Below are 24,694 nucleotides of genomic sequence, written 5' to 3'. Positions count from 1 at the left end.
TCTTGTCTGAAAAATCTGTTGGAATACTTTGAAGAAATAGATAATGGAGAGTTAGTGGACACTGTTTAACCACGATTTTCAGAAGGCCTTTGACAGGGTAAAGGATATGCCACTGCTAAACAATATAGGAGTCCATAGTACCCTCATGCAGAATTCCCAGAATTGATAGTAAGGAAGGCAAATGCAATGTTAGCATTCATTTTGAGAGGACTAGAATGTAACAAAGGATGTAATACAACAAAGATGTAATTGTCAGACATTGGGTCAGGCAGCATCTTGAGTGTAGTGAGCAGTTTTGAGTCCCACATCTAAGGAAGGATATGCTAGCACTGCAGAGGGTCCAGAGGAAGTTTACAAGATTGGTCCAGGGGATGGAAGTGTTAATTTATGAGGATCATTTGAAGGCTCTGGGCCCGTGCTCATTAGAGTTTAGAAGATTAAGGAGGGATGTCACTGAAACCCATCAAATATTGAAAGGCCTGGATAGAGTAGACATGGAGAGGATGTTTCCAATAGTGAGTGGAATCTAGGACTAGAGGGCACTACTTTAGAAAAGAAGGATATCCCATAACTGCACGTAGAAGGATGAATTTATTTGGCCAGTATTGCCACAGAGGAAAGACCAAGTTATTGGGTGTATTTAAAGCGGTGGTTGAAAAGTTCTTGATTAGTAAGTTTGTCAAAGATAGATCAGATAAAAATTTAACTGAGGAGGCTTATGACCTTCAACAGTGGAGTGGAGAAACGTTGGGTGGATGGATGTTGTTCAAGGACAAACAGGGATGAAACTGGTGCTTCAAAGAAACCTATTTACCCAGGAGGCTATATTCAAAATCAAAATATTACTGGTATTTGCCGATAAAAAAGATATGGATTCATACAAGAGCTTTTAATCCTTCACTAGTGTGAAAAGTCTAATATTCCTTTTCACGGACTTTTTAACCCATCAGTACAAATCACCACATGGATGCAACCTTGTGTCAGAGCTTTGCTTGAAAGGTCCCAATAAGATGAACAAAGCTGTTTAATTCCACTTACGTCTTTTTGACAAGGCTGGATTATTAAGAGAGTATGGTTGTAATAGGAATAATGTAGTTATCTTGATCCTCCTCTTCTCAAACTTAATTGGAAACTCTGACATCTAAATTTTCCCTTGAGCACTCTGCATTTGTTATGATTATGCACAAGGATATGATAACACTGTAAATTTACCTTCTGCAGATCAATAAGTAATATTCACAAAGTGTCCATGTCTGTGAAAGCCTGCCTGCATTTCACAATCAATACTGTTCAGTGAGTGGGAAGTAATTTTATCTGTATATTCATAGATGAAGTAGTCCTGATGCCATACTTCTAATCTGAAAGTCTCCTGAATATTTACTGTTTGTGCCCTGCAGTAATTGATTAATGTTTTTGAAGTTTGCCAGTTTAGAGTTGTTCTTCTGTTGTCTCCTTACTATGGAGAGCCATAATTTTCACTCGCTACAGTTTTGGCTTGAGGGGAATATGTGTGAGCCCTTGCATACAAAGTGGTCTTGACAGAAGAAAAATAAAAATGTATTCATAAGGTTCAGAAAAATAAGTTGGTTTGCTGTAGCAAGTCTTTGGATGGTGCATGATGATTTCTAGCCCTTGAAGTCAATTAATGCACAACAAATTCCACAATAAGAGGAAGGAGGTTAAGACCATGTGAACAATTTTGATTGAGTTAGTGGTTAATTAAATGAGTGCACTGGATGGACATTTAAATAAATGTGGTGGGATCTACACCCTTACGAGATGATGGATGGCACTTAGGTTAACTCTCATCCAACAATGGTGGTTCCTTCATGACATCACTGAAATAGGAATCTAGATGTTATGGTCAAACTCTGACTTCCTGACTTAGACAAGGGTGCCTCTTGCTGAGGCAGCACAACAGGGTAAAGCTTGGTATAGGGCACAAGGTTTCAACATGAAAAAGGCCACCACCACACATGCCAGAATGAATTGTACATTTGAGTGGGAGTGTTGTGTTCTGTGTGTGGTAAATAAAGCAGTTTATGAATGTTAAGTCTCATCAGCATTCAGCCAGTTAAACATCACCAGTCTGTCAAATCTTTCCGCACCTCAGCAGCTGTTGTCATGGAAACGGTTATTTCTGAGGTCTCCTCCTGTGGTTTTAGATTTATTGTCTCCTGTAAATGGCTCATCATCAGGGATTAGGATGGCTGGATTTATCATTAATAAGTTGTACTCAAACAGACTGATATAATATCCCATTAATACAAGCTGGAACATGCATATAAGTGAAATGGGGAAGAACTGATTATTTCAATGCAACATAAATTTTCAAGAAAAAATCCTTTGAGTTGTGAAACACAATTGCGAAGTAAATGTTCCATTGAACAATAAGAGTGAAAGAAGCAGCTTTAGTTCTCTTGTGCTTTTATTTTTTAGGTATCGAAAAATCTGCCTGATAAACAAAAAGAAATAGAAGAATATTTGAAGGACTTAGCACTATTTCAACAGCAGATAAACCTTCTCACACTCTGGGCTTCTACTACCAAGCATCAGTTGGAATCATACAAGCAAGCACCATCACCAGAAGTCTTTGATATTCAGGTAAAATATTTTTGTACGATTATCTATGTCAAAATTATGGAATTATGTCCATGTTTCATATCGTGAGGCAACAAGATATACATTCCAACAATATGGAATTCTGTGAACTCTTGAAATGCTAGTCATAACCCCTTTATTTGGGAGCTTAGTTTGACTTTGTAGAAACAGCCGTAATGACCTTCAATTTCATGCAAGTTTATTAAACAGAGGTACTTTCTTATCTAAAATTATTCGAGTCTTGGTCTGAATATATGGAGATGTTGGTAAAAACTTAACACAGCTGGCCCGTGTTTCATGCAGCAAAGTGAAAGTTTATGAAATTCAGAATTGCAGCAGGACTTCAGTTACTTTTCCAGGAAATTTTAGTTGAGGTAGATAACAAGAAAATTGAAACAGTGTGAAGTGTATTATTTGTACCATTCCAACAAATTCAGTAGCAGCAATTCAGGAGTATATTTTGAATTAATCTAATATCTAGGCAACACAGTGTTCCCAGAGTACCCAAAGCAAGATGGAACTAATTTAGTTAATTTGGACAATTTGATTAATATTTGTGGTTGGAGTTGATTTGGATCTTCATCTCAATACTTAATACTTAACATCTAAGTGAAGTAAAAACATAATTAGAAGCAATCAAAGTTCAATTTAAAACAAATTATTGCCACATTGACCTGTTCATGATATTCGGGACCCTTCATATTTTTATTTCTGCTAAAAGATCTGAACTTGATAAAGATGAAGGAGACTGCAGACGCTGGACTCTGAGGCAAACAATTGCTGGAGGAACTCAGCCGGTCAAGCAACATCTGTGGGAGAAAAGAATTGTTGATGTTTTGGGTCAAGACCCTCCATGGGTGCTGCTCAACCTGCTGAGTTTCTCCAAGCAACACAGACAAAATGCTAGAGTAATTCAGCAAATCAAGCAGCATCCATGGAGGGAAATAAGTAGTCGATGCTTTGGGTTGAGACCATTGATCAGGAATGGAAAGGAATAGGACAGTATCCAGGATAAGAAGGCTTCTCTCAGTTCCCTCTCCGTTCAGATTCCACTGCTCAGCTACACTTGGGCCAACTTATAATGGTCAAGTAATCTACCAACTTGCATGTCTTCGGCATCCATAGGAACCCAATCAGGGGGAGATTCTTTAAAATTCATAGAGTGTACTGCAGATCAGGATTGAAACCAGGTCTCTGCAGTGGCTGGATTTATGCTCCACTGTGGTAGCTTATTTCTCCAACTGAGCCTTAAAATAATGAATACAAGAGATTTTGCAGATGCCAAAAATCCAGACACAGACACACACACACACATACACAAACACCAGGCAGCATCTTTGAAGGAATAACTAGTCAATGTCAATGTTTTGGGCCAGACCTTCATCAGGACTGGAAAGGAAGGGGGCAGAGGCCAGAATAAGAAGGTGAGGAGAAGGGAAGGAGTACAAGCCAGCAGATGATAGGTGAGACTCTTTGAGGGGGAAAGTGGGTGGGTGGATAGGGGAGGGGGGTGTAGTAGGAAGCTGCTAGGTGATATGTGCAAAAGATAGAGAGTTCAAGAAGGAAATTAACAGAGGTGTCCAGTGGACCTTAGGAAAAAGGGAAAGGAGAAGGAAAACAGAAGGAGGTGAAGGGCAGGTGAGAAGAATAGAAGGGGTGAGAGGGCAATCAGAATAGGTAATGAAAAGAGAGGAGAGGGATGTAATTATCAGAAGTTAGAGAAATCGATATTCATGCTATCGGGTTAGAGGCTATCCTGAGGGAATATGAGGTGTTGCTTCTCTTGCCGAGTTTGGCCTCATTGGCCGTAAAGGAGGCCGTGGACAAGCATGTCAGTAAGGAAATGTGTTTCTCCAGTGGTACGTTTTCCAGAAGTCAACACTATAAGGTCTTTTATTTGTCGCAAATGAAGTCACATTTCAACATGTCCATCTGCTTCAGTTGAGAGGATCTGTAATGAAGAAATAGTAACAGATTATTGAAGAAAAAGAGGAAAGATTGGAAAAATCTTTTCAATGAATTGAAGGTTGGGGTATTTTGGGGAGATTACTAGTTCAGTTAGGGATCTTGAAATCTTTGAAGGAAACGTTCAGTCAGCACCTGAAACACTGGAAGGTGCAGAAGCTGTGGAGACATTATGGGATAGTAAGATTAGTTTTAAAATGCTGAGCCAAAAAAATTGGTAAAAAGACAATATATAGGTTCCTTGGTAAGTAGTTTGTGATGTAATAAATATGCATTGTTAATAATTTCCTAATGTTTTTGTTTAAAACATTCACTTCTATGTAATTGTTGAGGCCTGCAACGTTAAAAATGTAAAGGGCCTTTGGAATACCATTTGGAAGTTAGTACATTCATTTTATTTCAAATTTCAGGTTTACACTTACACTATCACAGTCATTTGGTTCTGGTGTGATTTAGAATTGCACATGGTTTTTAAGATTCACAAATCTGTTCTGTTCTGAAGAAAGAAATTTCTGTTCAGCATTACATTTTCTTCCTGTGGCTTGAATATTGCTTTGTCGTGTGGAAAGAGCACTACATCGAAAGAAGTTTAATAAGTTGTAGTATGTGGGCACGTGATCGGTACAACAGTACAGTAGGTTGGGCATCATGGTAAAATAGTAGTTACGGTCACAGTTCACAGCGCAAGTGATCAGCAAGCAGGGTTCACTTCCCGCTGGTGTCTCTCAGGAGTTTGTATGTTCTCCCCATGACAGTGTTGGTTCCCTCCGTGTTCCTGAGTTTCCTCCCACTTCCAAAGATACGAGCTAGTTATGGTTATGTTATGCTGGTGCCAGAAGCATGGCACACTTCTCAGACTGTGTTGGTTGTTGAAACAAGCAATACACACTGTATGTTTCGATGTTTTGATGTACATGTGATTAATAAAGGTGACCTTTAATCTTTGCTTAACATTCCTGTGTTTGCCATCAAGCGTTCATTTGGTATTGATGGAAATGAGTGTACTGCAGTATACAGTAATGAGCTGAATGAAGTGTACATCCTGTTTGAGATACAGATAAAGCTGGAATTGCTCAGTTGGTCAGGCAGTGTCTGTGGAAAGATAGTTTAGGTTGCTGATCTGAACTTCCCATTGATCTTATTGTCAGGGTTAGTTATCAGAATAGTTGTGCAACAGGACCCCATGCCCAGAGTCAAGCAATCTATATTAGCAGCAGGTCAGCTGAAATTCACCACCCCGATCCCATGACATAAATATGTCTGATAATTAATGAATAGTTTTGATTGATTTCTACTTTATACTGACATTGCCAAGGTAATTGTCAGCTATAGAAAAGTAGCAACTTATTAACACATGATCTTGAGCAAAGAACAACATGCAGTGACAATGTTTAGCCATGATGTTGAGAAAGGAATGAGCCTATTAATTGGTGATGCAAACACGAAGAAATCTGCAGATGCTGGAATTTCAAGCAACACACATAAAAAATGCTGGTGAATGTAGCAGGCTGTTCACCAGCATTTTTTATGTGTGTTGCTATTAATTGGTGATTTCTTTTCCTCTCATTCATCAGAGCTGCACATGATGGCTCCTCCCAGTCCCATCCTGCTTTCCTGCCATTTGCTGTCAGACTTGCCTGTCTATCTGTAAATAGGGTGCATATCTGCTTAAGAAAGCTGTGTATTCACAAAAGGATGTTTCAGCCACTCAGTGGAATCTGCGTAAGTGTTGTTCTGAGCCCCACATTTCGAAGATGCATCAAACCAGTATGTTCTGCACACACTGGGTAAAATTAGCTGCAAGACCTTGTGAGACCAAGTCAGGGAATTCTGAGATTTGGTGCAGTAATATTGGAAGACATAGTCTCTCCTTAAAGAAAACAGCCAACAAATTCCTACCAACTTCTTATTTGCACCTGTACCTTCTATATGATTTGATTAGTTTTAAAGTTCCACGTTAATGCCCAATCTAACAATAACGTCTCCTTCTGACACTTATATAATTATGAATTCATTTGGAATCAAAACAAATGTGATAACCTTTCTGTTATAAGCTCCTGCAGGTGCATTGGAAATCTTGGTTTATCCAGTATGTGTTTTGAGCCATGAATAATGGGGAAAAAGTGCCCGCACTGATCATCTGCAAAGCCTTTTGGTGCCCTAGCTATTTTCCAAAAATAACATATTCACTGCATTGAATTTTCTGCTCTCAAATCTCACCTGAATACATTTCTCTGCAGTCGTCATCAGCCACCAGAAAAATGGGCAGAAGATCCTTCATCAGAACTCAAACACTGGATGATCTTGTACGCACCTGGTTGCTTGATTCAGCAGCCATGTTCTCAACTCTGTATCTGCAGTCTCTGGATTGAACTCGCATTGCAAAATATCATTGCCATGCTTCACTGCAGTACAGCAGGGGAATCATATTGTCAAAAGTTTCATGTTTGCATGTTAAATCAAGGCCACATTTGCCAATTTGCACAGATTAGGTCAGTAAAATTATGTTATAGAACCACTAAAATTAGAAGAAGAAGGATTTATACTGGTGTCCAGCTAACATCACAAAAATTGACAAACAAGTCATCTATTTCATTGCTGTTAGTGGAACCTTGCTGTGTGACAAATTGCTTGTCACATATATCCACAAAACAAAGTGACTGTGCTTCAAATGAAAACAGAAGCAATTCATTAGATATAAGAATCTTTGAGAACATACTATTGATGTGAAAGGTGTTTTTGTAAATGCCTATAAAGGAATCAGTGCTGTTCGTAATTGCTACTGCTGATTCTGAGCTCAAGTGTACTGTATGCCCAAAATAAGTTCATGTGGGTTGATGCATGCTCGAATATGTGTTCATTATATAACCTCATGTTCAGCACAGAGCGATTGCCAGTTTTTCTTTGCCTGTTCCATACAATGAAAATTGCAATGAGGAGAGGGCATGTCCTGGGTGATGGGAGTCCCTATTGATTGATGCCACCTTCTTGAGGCATCGCTCCTTGAAGATGTCCTCGATGCTGGGGAGGCTAGTGCCCACGATGGAGATGACTGAGTTTACAAACTTCCTTCTGCTTATTTTGATTTTGTGCAGTGCTCCCACACCTGCCCCCCATACCACGCAGTGATGCAACCAGTTCAAATGCTCTCTACAGTACATCTGTAGAAATTTGCAAGTGTCTTTGGTGACGTACCAAGTCTCTACAAACTCCTAATGAAATATAGCCACTGTCATGCCTTCTTTGGAACTGCATCGATATATTGAGCCCAGGATAGATCCTCAGAGATGTTGACACCAAGGAACTTGAAATTGCTCATCCTTTGCACTTAATGTAGACTGGTGTGTGTTCCCTCATCTTACCCTTTCTGAAGTCTACAATCAATTCTTTGGTCTTACTGACATTGAGTGCAAGGCTGTTGCTGTGACACCACTCAACCAGCAGATCTATCTCGCTCCTGTTTGCCTTCTCGTCACCGTCTGAAATTCTGTGAACAATTGTTGTGTCACCAGCAAATTTATGGATGGCATCTGAGCCGTGCCTCACCACAGAGTCATGGGTGAAGAGAGAGTAGAGCAGTGGGTTATTCACATATCCCTAAGGTGCGTCAGTGTTGATTGTCAGCGAGGTGGAGATGTTATTTCTGATCCACACAGACTGTGGTCTTCTGGTGAGGAAGTTGCAGAGGGAGGTACGGAGGCCCAGGATCTGGAGCGTTTTGATCAGAACTGTTGGAATAATTGTGTTAAACACAATAAACCGTGTGAAGAGCTAATGAGATCACATCCGCTTAGACCTATAGTGGCGATAGGCAAATTGCAATGGATCCAGGTCCATGCTGAGACAGGAGTTGATTCTCGCCATGATCAACATCTCAAAGCACTTCATCAGTGTAGATGTGAGTGCTACTGGACAATAGTCATTAAGGCAGCTCGCCCTGCTCTTCTTATGAAGCAGATGGGAACTTCCATATGGAGCAATGAGAGATTGAAAATGTCTTTGAACACACCTGCCAGTTGGTTGGCACAGGTTTTCAGAGCCCTACCGGGTACACCATGGGGGGGCCTGTCACCATGCCAGGGTTCACCCTCTTGAAACAGGTTCTGACGTCTGCCTCCAAGGCAGAGGTTACAGGGTCCCTGGATGCTTGCAGGTATCCTCATAGCTGTAGTTTTATTCTCCCTTTCAAGGCGTGCAAGAGTGCCATTGAGTTCATCTGTGAGCGAAGCCTCACTCCCATTCATGATGTTAGGTTTCACTTTGTGGGAAGTAATGGCCTGCAAATCCTACCAGAGCTGTATACAAGATATTTATAGAGAAAGGTGTCAGAAAAAGGACAGCGTTTTCATGAAGGATCCCACCCACCCTGCTCACGGACTGTCTTTCCCACTCCCATCAGGGAGAGGTCTACGTAGCATCCACACTAGCACCACCAGACTCAAAAGCAGTTATTTTCACCAAGCATTAAGGCTGATCAAAATCTCCAACCATAAACTCCACCCATCACAACCCCTCACTGACACTACTTTATCATTTCCTGTCACCCTGTGTACAGACACATTTCTGTCACTTGATGTATGTACTGTACAATTTGTCTATGTATATACGCTATCTTATCTATTTATATTTATTGTAATTTTCTATTCTTGTGTTCTTTATCTTATTGTTTTTTGTGCTGCATTAGACCCGGAGTAACAATTATTTTGACCTCTCTTACACTTGAGTACTGGAAATGACATTAAGCAATCTTAAGTTTACAGAGGGCCAAGTTTAATTGGCTCGCAGCAGGGAACTAGAATCCTGAAGGTACTAAAAAGCTTTTAGTGGCAGGAATTTCGAGGGAATTATTTAGTCACACAAAAGGGTTTCTTTGTGATGGTGTAAGTGGAGTGAGAACTGAATTTTAAATTGGCTCAGAGTTCGAGGCAGAGATCTCATTAATTAGGGAGGGATTGCATTCAAGGCAGTTCAGAGCTGCTCTGCAAACGATGAAGGAATTGGTTTATAAGGAAAGATTGAGCAGGCTGGGCCATCCTCATTGGAGTTTATAACATTGCTATAGAGCGTCCTTGAAACGCTCTTGATTCTGAGAAGGGGTTAACATCGTAGATGCTTGGATGTTTTCCCTGTAAAGCAATCAAGAACAAGGAGTATATTTTCATAACCAGAGGTCACTCATATGAAGCAGAAATGAGGAGACAACTATTCCTCCTCTGTGTTTGAAGAAAGTTGGTTGGAAAAGTAAACGGTAAGGGCTGGTAAATCTTAGTAATTCCCTTGCATATTGAGCCCAAGAAGCCACATTATGAGATATATTCATGATCTTACTGAATGATGGAACAGTTTTGAGGGACCACGTGGGCTCCACATGCCAATTTTCTTGTGTTCTTATGCAAATAACCTGGTTCAGCTCCAAGGAAGGCCTGGAAAAGGGGATGGATTCAGTGGCAAAGATCAAAGTTTGAATTGTCATATGATTTTTTTTTTGGTCTTCATCTTCCCTCTGACTGCATTTTGAGTCTTTTTGTGTTTAGTCAGTCAAGCACATTTTTCCTTGATAGTGGAATGGTATTTCCATCACAGAATACATGTGTTCACTCCACAGTTTTGGCCATTGTATGCAACTAAATTTTGTTAGAATGCCTGATTATTTAAACTAACAGCTGCAATAACAATTACATTTTGCAGATATATTCAGTTGGACAAATTGTACAAAATTTTCTGTCAAGGAATAAAACATTGATCTAAAAAAGGTTAGAACTAAAATTAGATTTGAGTGGTAAATTATTATTATGTTTACATGAATGATTCCTAAGATGTAATATGATATGCATCATTTCAAGGACTATCTTTTTTAGAAATCATATATAATAATGATTGAGGAACTACTTTCATTCTCATGCAGCAGATGGGTAACACACAGAATTTTGTACCATGCCCATGGATATCAGGAAAGCCTACAACAAAGTATAAGTTACCACTAATAGACCATAACGGATTTGGAATTAGTTCAGGATGAAAAATCATTTAACATTGATTATACCAATAAATAATATCCATGAACTATGGCATTTTCCAGCTTACTTTGTTTTCACCCAAGCCACTTCAGATTCAGTGGTGGGGCAGTGCCAGGGACCCAGGTTCACATCTGACCTCGTGTTCAGTCTGGGTGAAGTTTGCACACACTCTGTGTGACTGTATGGGTTTCCTCTGATGCTCCGGTTTTCCTGCAGATCCTAAAGACGCGAGTTGGAAGTTTAATTGACTTCTGTCCATTGCCCTGAGTGTGTAGGTGAGTGATAGAATATAAGGGAAGTTGATGATAATGTGGAGAGGAGAGGGAAAAAAAATCAGCTGATTAAAGTAGCATTAGTGCAAATGGGAAGTTAATGGCTGGTGTTGATTCAGTGGACCACAAGGCCCATTTATTGGCTGCATCTCTCTGTGTGACTCTACAAACAAGCTATAATTATCCCCTCTGATATAATAGAGAGAGAAACTTTATTATTTTTATTATGATTGATAACTGCTAGCAGGAGTTTAATTAACTTGTAGAGAGGATGGCATTTTCAGATGTCTTGTACAAAAAATATTATTGATTTGTGCTTGCAGCCAGGTGGCTTTGGCCAGTAGCACATTCTTGGCGTCTATAGCAAGGAAAAAGATTGTTATGTTGTGGATAAACTCTAAATCACAGAGAGAAGATCATGGAAGTATGTTTCTCTTAATAAAATGTAAATGCAGAGGATGAGAGTGCATCCAAGGAGAGAGGATCCCTCTCCATCTCTGATTCCCTTGATGAGGATCTCTGATTTCCTCCTCTTATTCTCAATAATCAGCCCCCTGATCTTGCTGACATTGAGGGAGAGGTTGTTGTGGTGCAGGTTTTCACAAATAAAACGAAGTGAGGTGTTTTATGAAACTTGTGACACATTTTACTGAACTCCATAAGCTAAACACAAAATTCACTAAAAATCTTTATGTAAGAATATCATCACATCAGAACAGCCTCTTAAAGTGAACCCCAATGACGTTACCCTACGTTGGTGATTATGAATTATGTACATTTCACCCAATGATGTTACCCTACATGGGCCTCCCCAGAATTCACTAAAACCGTCATTGGAGCCTTTCTGGAGCTCTGACAAGCCACTCAGCTCTGGTCCTAATGTTCCATGGGTGGAGGAATAGCTGGTGCCTCTAGGTCAGTAATGAAATCACCTGATACTCATAACAACTGCCTATATACCAGTTCAGCCACGGACAACTGCAGGTCCTCTTTTGGAGCAGTTCTGAGCCCCAGCAGGACCCATGGGTGGCAATCATGCCAACACATCAGTAAGGAAAGCCCTCAGAACAGCCTTTAACAAGTGGTGAAACTGCTTGCGTAGGCCATTGGACTGCTTTCTTGAATGTCCTCAGTGGTTGGGAGGTTGTGCCAACTATGGACTGGCTGATTCTGCAACTTTCTGCACCCGCTTCCAACCCTGTAAGTTAGAGCTTCCAAGCTGTAGTGCAACCAATCTGAATGCTTTCTGCAGTCCGTGTATAGAAATTTGTTTGAATCCGTGGTTCAATAATGAATCTCCTCAAATCTGAATGAAGTAGAGCCATTAGCGTGCCTTCTTTGTAATGGCATCAATGTGTTGGTCCCAGGATAGAAACTCCATAATCACCCAGTATAGAAAACAGTATGTTTTCAACTGCATTAGCCCATATCCTGAAGGTATTTTACTGGACAAGTTCAGAACAATTTTAGAAACTTTTTGTGAGCTGCCTTTAAGGGTTAGGAAGAATAAATTCAATAGGCCATTTTATTTTTCTTCTTGATTGAGTGGACATTTTCTGTCAAGTTTCTCAACTGTAAGTTGATGACCTTGTAAGTCATGGATTTGAGAAGTTGCTAACATACAGAATTGCTTTTGTAATCAAATATAATTGAATTGGAACTACTGCTTGTGTTGTCTGCCACTGAGCAGTGATAACAAAAAAGTTGAACCCATCTTTTGTAGCTATGTTACCAAATGCAACATTTGATTATAGTGCAAAAATTTAAATTTCAAAAAGTTTGATATGCACTTATTAGTAATTCAGCATAAGGAGGTTGTTGGAACATAATCAGAATCTGTAAAGAAATGAATCTCTGTATATAGCTTTATTGATTGTTTCACAGTGATGTATAATTTTAATCTAATTCTGGTTTTAGGAGACAGAAGAAGGAGTACTAGCCAAACAGGCTGATGTGGCAGGCGTATTTTTCAAGGCACAGAATTTCTATAAAGACAAACCAATTCCTCAACTAATAAAGGTAATCTCTTAATTTTTTGGTCTTGTATTTAAAATATTGTAATTGTTCTAATGAAGTCCTTAAAGTCTTTAACTTGGATGCCAAGATTTTATCTATTGAAATTAAATTTTTCAGTGATATGTTTGGGGAGATGATTTAGTGTTGGATTAAAATCAGTAACTATTTGTTCAATAAGCACCTTTCCCTTGAGGAACGTAGAATGAAAATGAAATACAATATAAGCTAGTTCATTTAGCTAGTTCTAAAACAAAAGATGTTTTCAGTATTTCTTATTCTCCAGAGGTTTGTGTTATTTAACCATCAGTTCCTCACCAAACTGAATTTGTTTATTTCTTAAAATGAAGAAGACACACACAGACTGAGGTGAATTGGAATTGGCATTGGCTTATTATTGTCACGTACTGAGATGCAATGAAAAGCTTAACTTGCTCACTGTACATACAGATCAATTCTTTATACAGTGCATTGAGTTGATTGGTTGTCCGTGGTATCCAGTGATGACAGATTTGTGCAGCTCTTCTTTAGATGTGAACTGCACATAGAAACCCGTGCAGGAGAGGTTTTAAAGTGGAAAAGCCATTGCACTGGGGCAGTTCCACTTTCTGCACCTTGAAAGTCTGGGTCCAGTCATATGAGTAGTTGTCACAACTGCGGTATCCCTTGGCTGCAGTGATCACCATTGCAACTTCTGTGCCTTGTCATGCCCTTTGCTCTCCACAAAGCATTGCAAAACAGCCTTCCTTGCCGTTGGATCTCATTATTGATCTCATTGCCCTGTCCGCTTGACTTGAGTTTGCATTTTAGGACAGGCATGTCCCTATCTCACCAGGATATGAGGACTGCTGGTTACCCTCAACTACTTTTGCCCAGCTGTCAAAGCTGTGTACCGGGATGGGGTTGCTGTCACAGGTGACAGCTGAGTGTCTAGTGGGGACCCTTAGGTAAGTCAGGTGCTCCAAAATGGTCACAACAAGCCCCTTCACCAAAGCTGCTACCCCTCCCTGGACACCTCATACACCCCACAATGAAGCAGTGTAAGGTAAAACAGGAACAATGCAGAATAAAGTGGAACAGCTACAGAGAAAATGCGGTGCAGGTAAACAATAAAAGGGCATGATCATACTGGGTAGATCATGAGGTCAAGAGTCTATCTTATATGAGAAAACTATTTAATAATCTTCTAACAGCAGGGTAGAAGCTGTCCTTGAGCTTGATGGTATGTGCTTTCAGGCTTTTGCATCTTCTCCCCAATGGAAGAGGGAGGAAGAGAGAATATCTGGGATGGGTGGCTTCTTTGACAATGCTGGGACAGTTAAATCAATAACAGAACATTTCACCTGATTCACTCCCAGAATTAAAAGCGGTATAACCATCTGGGTGACAAAAGGACTGGCAGAAGCTGTGATACAAATGTGTTAATGTCAGTCATGGAATTCCCCATGAATCATCCAACCTGTGCTACACAGTTGAAATGCAGTATATGTCATTCTACATTTACCCTACACACAAGGCATGGAATTTTTTTTGGGGAGTATCTCTTGGTCCCTTTGTTTTCTAGGTAGAATGATCAAATAAGGAGAGGCAGAGCTTAAAAACAAAATATTACTCATTGGAGGCATTATAAGATGACTTTATCAATGAACTACTAACATTAGCATACATTCATAAATGTAAAAATTCTTATGTTCATTTATTTTCTGAACCCTTTGTTGCAAGGTGCACTTGATACCTCTGAAGGATCCAGTCCAGATACCAGTAATCCAATGTCTCACTTGCCAAGGTGATCCTCACACACACCTTGTGCCATATATGATCTACAGCATAAACTACCTCCATCAATTTAAATAAATTGCTTTATATCTTTTGGAAGACTATCTTTTTTTGTGTCACTTTTACTGAACTGCCCACTTTCTATGTGATAACACATTCTCCAGTAATGTAGTACTAATGATTATACATCCAACTGACTACTATCCAGCACAGCACTCGGTTGCAACAGTTTTTTATGTCAGTGGATTCCTAAGGTTCTCCATCTTTGTGTCTTTGTATTCCATACAGCATGACATTCTGTATTGTACTCTGCCCCACAGGAGGTGCTGAACTTTCTTTCTCTTTCTCTTGCTCCTACTGCCACTTTTTGTGATGTTGTGAATATTTCTGTATTACCTCTATGCAACTCTTACTTCAGGTTGTTTTCAATCTCCTATCTCATTTTGGAAATGCTGTGTTGGATTGATGTTAGTTAGTCCATTTCTACTGTATCGTCTCTCAGAGTTTGGGAACTTGCTTCATGTTACAATGCAATCCATTTAGCAGCCCTGTAAACAATACGAATCTTGTAGGCACTGAGCTATTCTCCAGAAATGATGGTTTCAACTTCTCTCTCTGTACCATCTCTGCCAGCCCCAGTCAATAGCCGCTCAGTGCAGCACCTCATTGGCCGGCTGGTGGCGTAGTGGCATAAGCGCCGGACTTCGGAGCAAAGCCTCCTGAGTTCAAATCCAGCTGACTCCCTTGCACGCTTTCCATCTGTGCTGGGTTGAGCGTTGAGCTAGCAACTCGGCCTCGTAAAAATAAGAAAGCCTGCTAAAAAAAACGCCGTCCTGACGGCATCCCGATGCCTCCACTCGGAGCTAAGGGCTAAAAGGAAAAAAGCAGCACCTCATGCTGAGCTTATTGCTTCTCATCTTGCTTGTGAACTCTTGTGGTATCACAGTTGTTTGCCTTACACTTTTGTGAACTGTTCCTCTCATGCTGTTCAAATGAATTACATATTCATCCTCTTTGGAACTTCAGGTCTGGATGTTACTTGCTTACTTTTATTGTTTGTGTGATTTTTTTTGTACACATTGGGTGTTTGATGTATTTTTTTAGTGGGTTCTATTGGGTTTCTTTATTTTGTGGCTGCTTGGAAGGAGATGAATCTCAAGGTTGCATATTGTACACGTAGTTGATAATAAATGTACTTTGAAATTTGAATTGCCTGCCCTCAAAGCTTGTGAACAGTCCCATTGTTTTAAAAATACGAGGTCACCATGAAAGTGATGCTCTTGTATTGGACGACTTAATAAATGACCATTTGTCACTCATACTGGGCTTAGAACTACTTCTCTGCAACAAGTCATTCGTTTTCATTGCTGTCACTAACTTGTTACCTTGCTCTATAGATCTGTTTCTCAATCTATTGTATGTTCACCTTTGCAGAGTGCTCCTGTAACCTCTGTCTTCCATCCTGGTATAATTGTGGATTACATGTTTGTAAATAAGCATGAAGAGTACATGATCCCAGCCTTTCCTGTCTGCCGTGTGAACTCCGAGGACCCTGAATCCATGATCATTCCTTTGCCTCCACAGATGCTTCTTGACCTGCTGAATTCTTCCAGCAGCTTTTTAACATCAGCATTCCTTGGTTCAGCTCTCTCTCTCTCTGAGAGTGCCTTGGACAGTATTTTGTTTTTCTGAAGGTCCACCCTTTTAAAATATTATACGCTCAGTGCAGACCCACATCTGGAGACAACAGCTTCCCATTTACTGTTATGTTCCATCAGCATGTCCCTTGGTTCTATGGCATGTGACTTTTACTTTGTTTCTGTAGCATGCAACACTTGTGAACTTTTCCTAAACCACAGCCAATCTCCATTCAAATAACTTTAGTATTCAACTTGTTGGATTTCTCAGTCAAAGCTTCACATTCACTTCTGGGTAGACTGTCAAATAATTCCATCTGCATTATTAATAATAATAAAAAGTACTTTATTGATCCCAGGTGGGAAATTATTTCATTACAGCAGCAACGTTTAAAAACCCACTTAGCAATAATAAGTAATAATAATAAATATAATAATGCTAACTAATAATGAAGTACATAATAATAATATACACAATATTTTACCAATGTGCGATAATAATGTATGAAATAATAAAACAGAGACTATTGTACTATGATGTGTGTTCTGTCACACAGAGACGAACTGTTGTATATGTTTATTGCATTTGGTAGGAAAGATTTTCTACAATGATCCTTCTGACACTGGAGCTGAATGAGCCTGTTCAAAAAGTCGCTCTGCTGCTTATTCAGTAGGTCATGGAGAAGATGTGCCCGATTGTCCATAATGGATAACAGTTTATTTACTGACTTCCTCAAAAGAGTCTGGGTTGTAGCCAAGGGCAGATCTAGCCTTTTTGATGAGTATTGCATTATCATTATCATCTACCTTCATGGATAGAGCTGCCTGCCATAAAGTCATAGAGTTATTTGGTGTGGAAGCTCACCCTTTGGTCCAAGGTGTTTTCCTGAGCTCCCTTGTGCTTGCATTTGATTTAGAACCCTCCAAACATTTCATGTCCATGTACCTGTCCAAATATCTTTTGAATGTTATAACTGTAACTTCTTCTAACACTTCCATATGCCCACCAACTTTTGTGTGAAAATCTTTTCTCAGGTCCTCTTTAAATCTTGCCCCTCTCACCTCAAATTTCTGTCCTCTAGTTTCAGACAAACAGACTCTGAAAATCTATGTTATCAATCCCATCATGATTTTATAAACCTCAATCAGGTCATGCATGCATCAGCTTTTTTTCCTTCAAGTAAAACAGTGCTCGCCTAGTCTGTTCTAATGACACAAGCCCTCCAGTCCTGGAAACATCCTTGTGAATCTTTTTAGCACCCGCTCTTGCTTAATCACATCCTTCTTATAGTGTGACAATCAGAGCCTGACATTGGGACTCCCAAGTGCAGTCTCACCAACACCTTTTAAAGCAGTAACACAGTCTGAACACTTATTCTTAATGCCATGATTAATCAAAACAAGCATGCCTTTATCACTTTGTCTACGTGTGCAGCCACTTTCAGGGAATTACGCACATCCACCCCTTGGTCTTTTTTCCACAACACTCTTCAAGGTAATTCACTGTGTCTGCCTTGCCCTGGTTTAACTTCATAAAGAGCATCACTTCACACTTTTCTGAGTTAAATTCCATCTGCTATTTCTTAGCCCACTTTTCCAAGCTGACGTAGTTTGAGTTGAAACCTTAGACAACTTTCTTTAGTTTTCACTACACCACCAATGTTGGTTCTGTCCACAAACATACTGATTTTGCCACCTACATTCTAATCCAAATCGTTAATATATATGACAAATTTTTGGCCCATGTTGTACTTTATTTTAGTGCCCCAGTAGATGCACTGTAGGCAACAGAATACCATTAGTACAGATGTCTGAGTTGTTGCTATCAACTATTGTCATTAAGCGATTGTTTACAGGTCTCAGCGGCACCTCCCAGGTCAACCTAACAGATGGACTGCCCGGCTAGGGCAAATGCACCCAGAGTGTGAATGACTCCAGATCTCCTCAGTGTCTAATCCTTTCAAAACACAGTTCCTCGCTTAGAGTCAGTCCACCCAGTCTACTCCCATGACTGCCATCGCATAATTATCTACCTCGCAGAGACCAAGCAGTTAACATTCTCCACAATGTAGAGCAACTCTTTTGCGTGCTCATTATATTGATTGCAAGAACTCCCACCTTTTGCACTCAAGGGATCCAGTGGTCTCTCACCAAGGTCCATGTATATAGGCAATGCCATTTCAATGGGTTTTCTCACTGCTTACACTTTGAACTGTGCCATGAGTGAAACCACCTCATATTTTAAAGCACCACCTCCATGATGGTGACCATGCTACCCCTTCCCTCCAATGTTAAACTTTCCACATTAGTTTTGCCTAAATTCTCTTGTCCACCAGTGTGCAATGCCTGAATTATAGCAGGCTTGGACATTGCTCCAGCGTATTTGCTAATGCCGTCAGCCTGACAATGAATTTGCCAATCATTCTCTCTGTCCTCTGGCTGCATGGGCAAACTGTACTTTCTGAAGGCCTCTGGTGTTGGATTAGAATATCAGTCATTTCATATCCAGCTCTACTCGCTGAGGCTGCATGTGCTTCTTGATCTCACTTGCATATCAAACTTGCCCGTTGCCTACCAACATATCTAGGTATAGAACTGCATTCTCTAGTTTCCTCACAACAGTTCACAGACCTGCTACTCTCTCAAGCAACAAAATTCCTCAATTCAGTCCATTTTCTTTTGTGTTTCTGTTTGCATCACCAAATAAATAGAGTTTTAAGCATAACTTCCTTTGCTGAAGATGATAATTCTCAACTAAAACTGCAATATCTGGCTCCAGCAGTCAATGAAGAGTCATACCATGCCACAATCATTTCTTAAATAAACACTATATTCATATACTGCGCTCAGGGACAAGTAAAACTCAGCCTAATTTAAATTGTTTGGCTGTTGATTGTGCAATACAAGTGATTTTGATTTTACTGAAGCCCAAGGGGACTGAAAGTGACCCCTTTGGTACTGTCTATTGCTACAGAAAACACAATGTACAAAGCGATCTGCCAACCAGTCAGAAACAGGACTAGCTCTTCACTGAGGATTATGAAATGCTCTGTGGAACATATTCTCATGGAGTAGAGAGGAAATTTATGTTTGCATGCTTGCTGGCCACACTTGAGAAGAGGAGTTTCAAGATGAATGACTTGCATTTCAGTTCTCAACCTTTGAGGATCAAAGGATACGAGTACAGAGCATTCCCTCAACAGATTAAATGGCAGAAGTGGAATACCCTGAAGAGTGCTAAGCACATCCAAGGAATATGCAGATTTGAGATGCTAAGTCGATTTTATTCTTATGAATGCTGCAAGATGATTTCAGCTTTGAAAGAAAGAAAGTTTGTTTGATTTTTAATTGTGATTTTCATGATTTGAGAACTCACCTAAACAGTGCATCTTTTCTGATTGAAATGTTATCACTGCTGTAATGTATAAAATGCAGCAGCCAATTCATGCACAATCATTTCCCTCAAGCAGCAACTCAACAAAAATGACCTGATATTAAACCTGCATGTGTGGCAGTTATTAAAACAGTCAGAATCTTTATGTACATAAATTAATGCACTAATTTGGGAAACAATGCTTTTTTGCAGGATAATATTTGTTGCACTCTTAAATTCATTATCAACTTAGGGTTTTGAAGAAGCGATTAATTATAATCTGTTGATGCAAGGATTCTTCATTCCAATGAGCAAACAACAATGTACTGGGGCGGGGGGAAGAAAGTTGAATTAATTAGTAAAACAATAAATGGCTCTGATAAAGTAAGGAATGTTTAATGCTGCTTTATGCACAGTACTAAATTGCAGCTATACAGACTTTGTGACAATATGGAGTCATTAACAAAGGAAGCACATTTATATTTTTAGCAGGATGATGATTCAAGACCATCTGTCAGTCTTAACCTGGATCAGTTATAACTAAAATTTGATATTGATCTTAGCCGATATTTTTCACTTTCAATTACTCTAATTGATATGCATAATAAACACAGGGCTTTCAAATGACAATGGAAAATGTTCCTACTGAACAACCTTTACAAAAATATTATTAAATTACATTATGTTAGATTATTTTACTTAAGAATTTTCAAATAATTTGCTTTGCTGCACTCCACCAACAATGGGCATCATTTATGGCTTTTCCAGCATTAAAATTGTCTGATTATTTACTTCTGTGCTGTTTATGGCCTACTGCTGTGCATGAACCATTGCATGTGTTTCTTTGTAACAATAGTAGTTGCGCTTCAAAGGTGCTTCTTGACAGTTGGGACACAGCAGGGTATTCTGGAGACATGAAAGTTGCTAATCAAATGAATATCACAAACACAAGAAAATCAGAAGATTCTAGACATCCGAAATAGCACACACAAGATGCTGGAGGAACTCAGAAGTGCAGGCAGCATCTATGGAAAAGAGCAACCAGTCGACATTTCAGGCCAAGGCATCTCGGCCCGAAATGTCAACTGTTTACTCTTTTCCATAGATGTTTTCTGTCCTGCTGAATTTCTCCAGTATTTTGTGTGTGTGTTGTATTCAAATGAATATTCTCTTTTTTTTGGGTGAGGCCTATTTTTGTTTTATCTGAGTACGTGCGGCCTGACATTGGGACCACAGTTTTCCACTCCATGCATCTTCAACAAATAGTCATCCATCGGTTACTCAAAACTAAACAACATTTAAGGATATTCACTTCCTTAAGCTGCACAGATATAGCTAACATTCAAGTTAAGAGGTGTTTATGTATACCATGTCATGTTTTATGACTTTGCATTGCTTTATATGTCTCAACTAACCAAATGTGAGACCTCTTTAAAGCCGAGGCTCCTTCCTGATAGTCATACTTGCCGCATCATGTCAGCACTACATCAGACTGTTATGAGGTAAATTAATCAACCTGTCTCCTCCAACCATTGGAAGCAGGTGTTTCATGCCATTTTCCTGTGGAGATGCTTCACATTGCTCTTTTAATAGCTGTAACAGACAACACCAAATGTTACTTCCACCAGAAAAGAGGTTTCAATTAATTTTAAAAATAAACATTTCCCAAATTTATTTGAAACATCTCTATTTAAAGAAATAATGTAAGAAAAAATAATAATGAAGCCTATGTTGCTTTGCTGAAATCCTCTACCTGAAGATGAGGACTCAACTTAGGAATTATTTCATTATTATCATGCAACGAAGCTGAATCTTTTGACATAATTATGATGGATTAGAAAGGTTACTCCCAATGTAATCCTCCAGTGTTTACACAATTGAGAAATATGTTTTTTAGATTTTGGTCTTTTTATTTTCTTTTTTGTTCACGATCCTTTAGCATTAGTCACCCCTGTTCCGCACCATCTATGAGCCATATTGAACGGGCTTTCATGTTTCACAAACTGAAGTATTTTTAGAGTTCATCTTAGAAATGTTTGGAATTATATATTTGAATTTATTATGAGAAGATCTCAAATCAGCAATGAGATTTATATACTGACCTCTTTTGATGCAGAACAAGCTCAAAGCTATGACCTCGATTTTATTTTTCTTCCAGTGTCCATTTACACTTTAAAATTAAGTGATGGAATTGAAATAGTAGATTGAAAGAAAGAAGTGCTAATGCTAGTATAAAATAAAATACTTGAAAGAACTTACCTGAAATGAGAAAAACAAAGTTATGATATTTTGAACATTTACCCTTTGTGAATGGAAAGCTAGAGTAATCCAAAGCCATTGCCTTTAAAGAGGTGACATTAGTATGTAATACATCTGCATAAATCTAAAATTAATGCCTGTCGTATTGCTATTCAGTATTTAGAAGTAGATTGCTTCATGAAGTAATTGTTGTGGACAGGAAAAGAAGAGGTCAATAATTGTCTGCCACTTGCCATCTCATCAGATGATGGTTGAAGTGACAACAGTGTTGTTGGATTTAATATAATTTGGGCAACAGATTGTTGTCTTCACAGGCTAAGTGAGTGAAGCTGAAAATTTGCCCCATAGAAGACACAACAGGCAAGCCTGGAATTATTGAATTAGAGCTTATCTTATAAAGTACATCTGCAATGCTGCCATCTAATTTTCATATAATGGAAATGTAACTGTTGTTTATAATTTGCAAATTACAGGTGTTGGTGATGGAGCATTGCAATACCAGTATACATGTGCTAGATCATTCAGCTATGAATTTTTTACTTATCTTAGGGAAAAATTGACAACCTGAATTCTGACTGGAAGACGATCAACAAGTTATTATACGACCTGAAACAAAGGCATCAGCCTGGTGTCCGTAAGTTAATTGACCTTGTTTTTGGATTAGGAATTGTGTTCATTGATAATTAGATGATCTAATTGTTCCTACTAATTTAACCATAATTGAATAGAATATTTCTTCTTAATAAGTACCTCTTTAAAGCTTAAGCAGTATTTGACCATGGACCTTGAAATTGGAAAACCCATCATGATTTTTGGAAGTCATTTCAGAATCTTGGTAGGATTCACTTTTAATTTGCAAGAGGTGATTTGTTTTTCAATATTATCTCACTAGTAGTTTTCTACCTTGGTCAGGATTCTACATTTTAACTTCCTTGCACATGAATTTTGTAAAATCATTTATTTAAACCAAGTAAAGCATTCCAAGACACTTTATATGCAGCTTTGTGCAAATTGAGTGTAAACCCAAAGGATAAGTTTCAACCTCTGGCTCCTTCGATGAGAAGAGCATTGTAGGCAAACCCAGATCAAAGCATCATTAATCACATGAACTTCATTTATTAGACTACTGTAATTACACATAAATAATGTGCATATTTTGGCCTGCTGCCTTGCTTAGAAGAACTTGTATTAACTTGCTTTATTTTTTTATTAAATTAAGGCAAAGTTTATGTAATTTCAATTGAAGTTCTCCTCCAGTATCTATTTATTCAGTATAATTAGCTGGCTGTTAAATTCCATGAGAGCAAAGGTCCTGAATTATTTTCCTAACTTGACGATAATCTTATTTATAATGTAAAATTAGTTTATCTTGTATGATTTATTTACATTAGTTTCTGTAAGTTGGTGCCAAAGACACTGACAGCCCAGAATAGTATACTTAAAAGAATATAAAGCAGGTTATTAAAGGTTTTTTCAGTTATATAAAGAGAAAAAGGGAGATGAGAACTGTTATTGGACTACTGGAAAATGATGCTGGTGAGGTATTAATGGGGGACAAAGAAATGGCAGATGAACTTAATGGGTAATTTACATCTGTCTTCACCGTGAAAGACACTTGCAGTGTGCCAGAGGTCCATGAATGTCAGGGAGCAGGAGTGAGTGGCATTGCTATTACAAACAAAAAAGTGCCAGGCATACTCAAAGGTCTTAAGGTGTATAAGTCACCTGGACCAGACGGACTACATCTCAGAGTCCTGAGAGAGGTTGCTGAAGAGATAACGGAAGCATTGGCCATGATTCTTCAAGAATTACTTGATTCTGGCATGATCCTGGAGGACAGGAAAATTGCAAATGTCACTCCACTCTTTAAGAAGGGAGGGAGGCAAAAGAAAGAAAAATATAGGCCGGTTAGCCTAACCTCAGTGGTTGGGAAAGTGTTGGAGACTATTAGTAAAGATAAGGTTTTGGGGTACTTGGAGACAAATGATAAAATAAGTCAAAGTCAGCATAGTTTCTGTAAAGGGAAATCTTGCCTGGCAAATCTTTTGAGGAAGTAACAAGCAGGGTGGACAAAGGAGAGGCAGCGGATGTCATTTACTTGGATTTTCAGAAGACAGTTAATAAGCTGCCACACATGAGGCTGCTTAGCAAGATGAAATCCCGTGGTATTACAGGAAAGATTCTGGCATGGATAGAGGAATGGCTGATAGGCAGGCAGCAGCAAGTGGGAATAAAGAGGGCCTTTTCCGGTTGGCTGCTGGTGACGAGTGATGTTCCTCAGGGGTCAGTATTGGGACACTACTTTTCACATTGTTTGTCAATGATTTAGATAATGGAATTGATGGCTTTGTGGCAAAGTTTGCGGATCATGCGAAGATAGGTGGAGGGGTAGGTAGTGCCGAGAAAGTAATGCGGTTGCAGCAGGACCAAAACAAATTGGAAGAAAGGGCAACAAACTGGCAGATGGAATACAGTGTTGGAAAATGTATGATAATGCATTTCAGTAAAAAGAACCATCTCAGAAAGGATGCGATGTCATTGGAGAGAGTCCAGAGGAGGTTCACAAGGATGATTCTGGCAATGAAGGAGTTAACATATGAGGAGTGTTTGGTATTTCTGGGCCTATACTCACTGGAATGTAGAAGAATGCAGGGGGATCTCATCGAAACCGACCAAGTACTAAAATGACTAGATGGGTGGATTTGGAGAGATGTTTCCTCTGGTGGAGATGTTCAGAACTAGAGGGCACAGCCTTAAAATTGAGGGACGACATCTTAGAAC

General features: G+C 39.2%; 1 protein-coding gene across 9 annotated transcripts in view; it reads left to right on the top strand.

Annotated features, from left to right (window-relative positions):
- Positions 1-24,694, top strand: part of dmd (dystrophin) — a 1,998,855-nt gene that overhangs the window by 1,507,161 nt on the left and 467,000 nt on the right. For all 9 annotated transcript variants that reach the window (XM_063050913.1, XM_063050911.1, XM_063050907.1 and 6 more), the window contains 3 exons: positions 2,440-2,604; positions 12,773-12,874; positions 22,463-22,547. In XM_063050913.1, the coding sequence (XP_062906983.1) occupies positions 2,440-2,604; positions 12,773-12,874; positions 22,463-22,547 (352 nt within the window). The remainder of the gene's footprint in view (positions 1-2,439; positions 2,605-12,772; positions 12,875-22,462; positions 22,548-24,694) is intronic.

Source organism: Mobula hypostoma, chromosome 6 (assembly GCF_963921235.1).
Source record: "Mobula hypostoma chromosome 6, sMobHyp1.1, whole genome shotgun sequence".
Lineage (NCBI taxonomy): Eukaryota > Metazoa > Chordata > Chondrichthyes > Myliobatiformes > Myliobatidae > Mobula > Mobula hypostoma.
The sequence above is the reverse complement of the archived record's forward strand: the minus strand, read 5'-3'. Positions and strand labels throughout refer to the sequence as shown.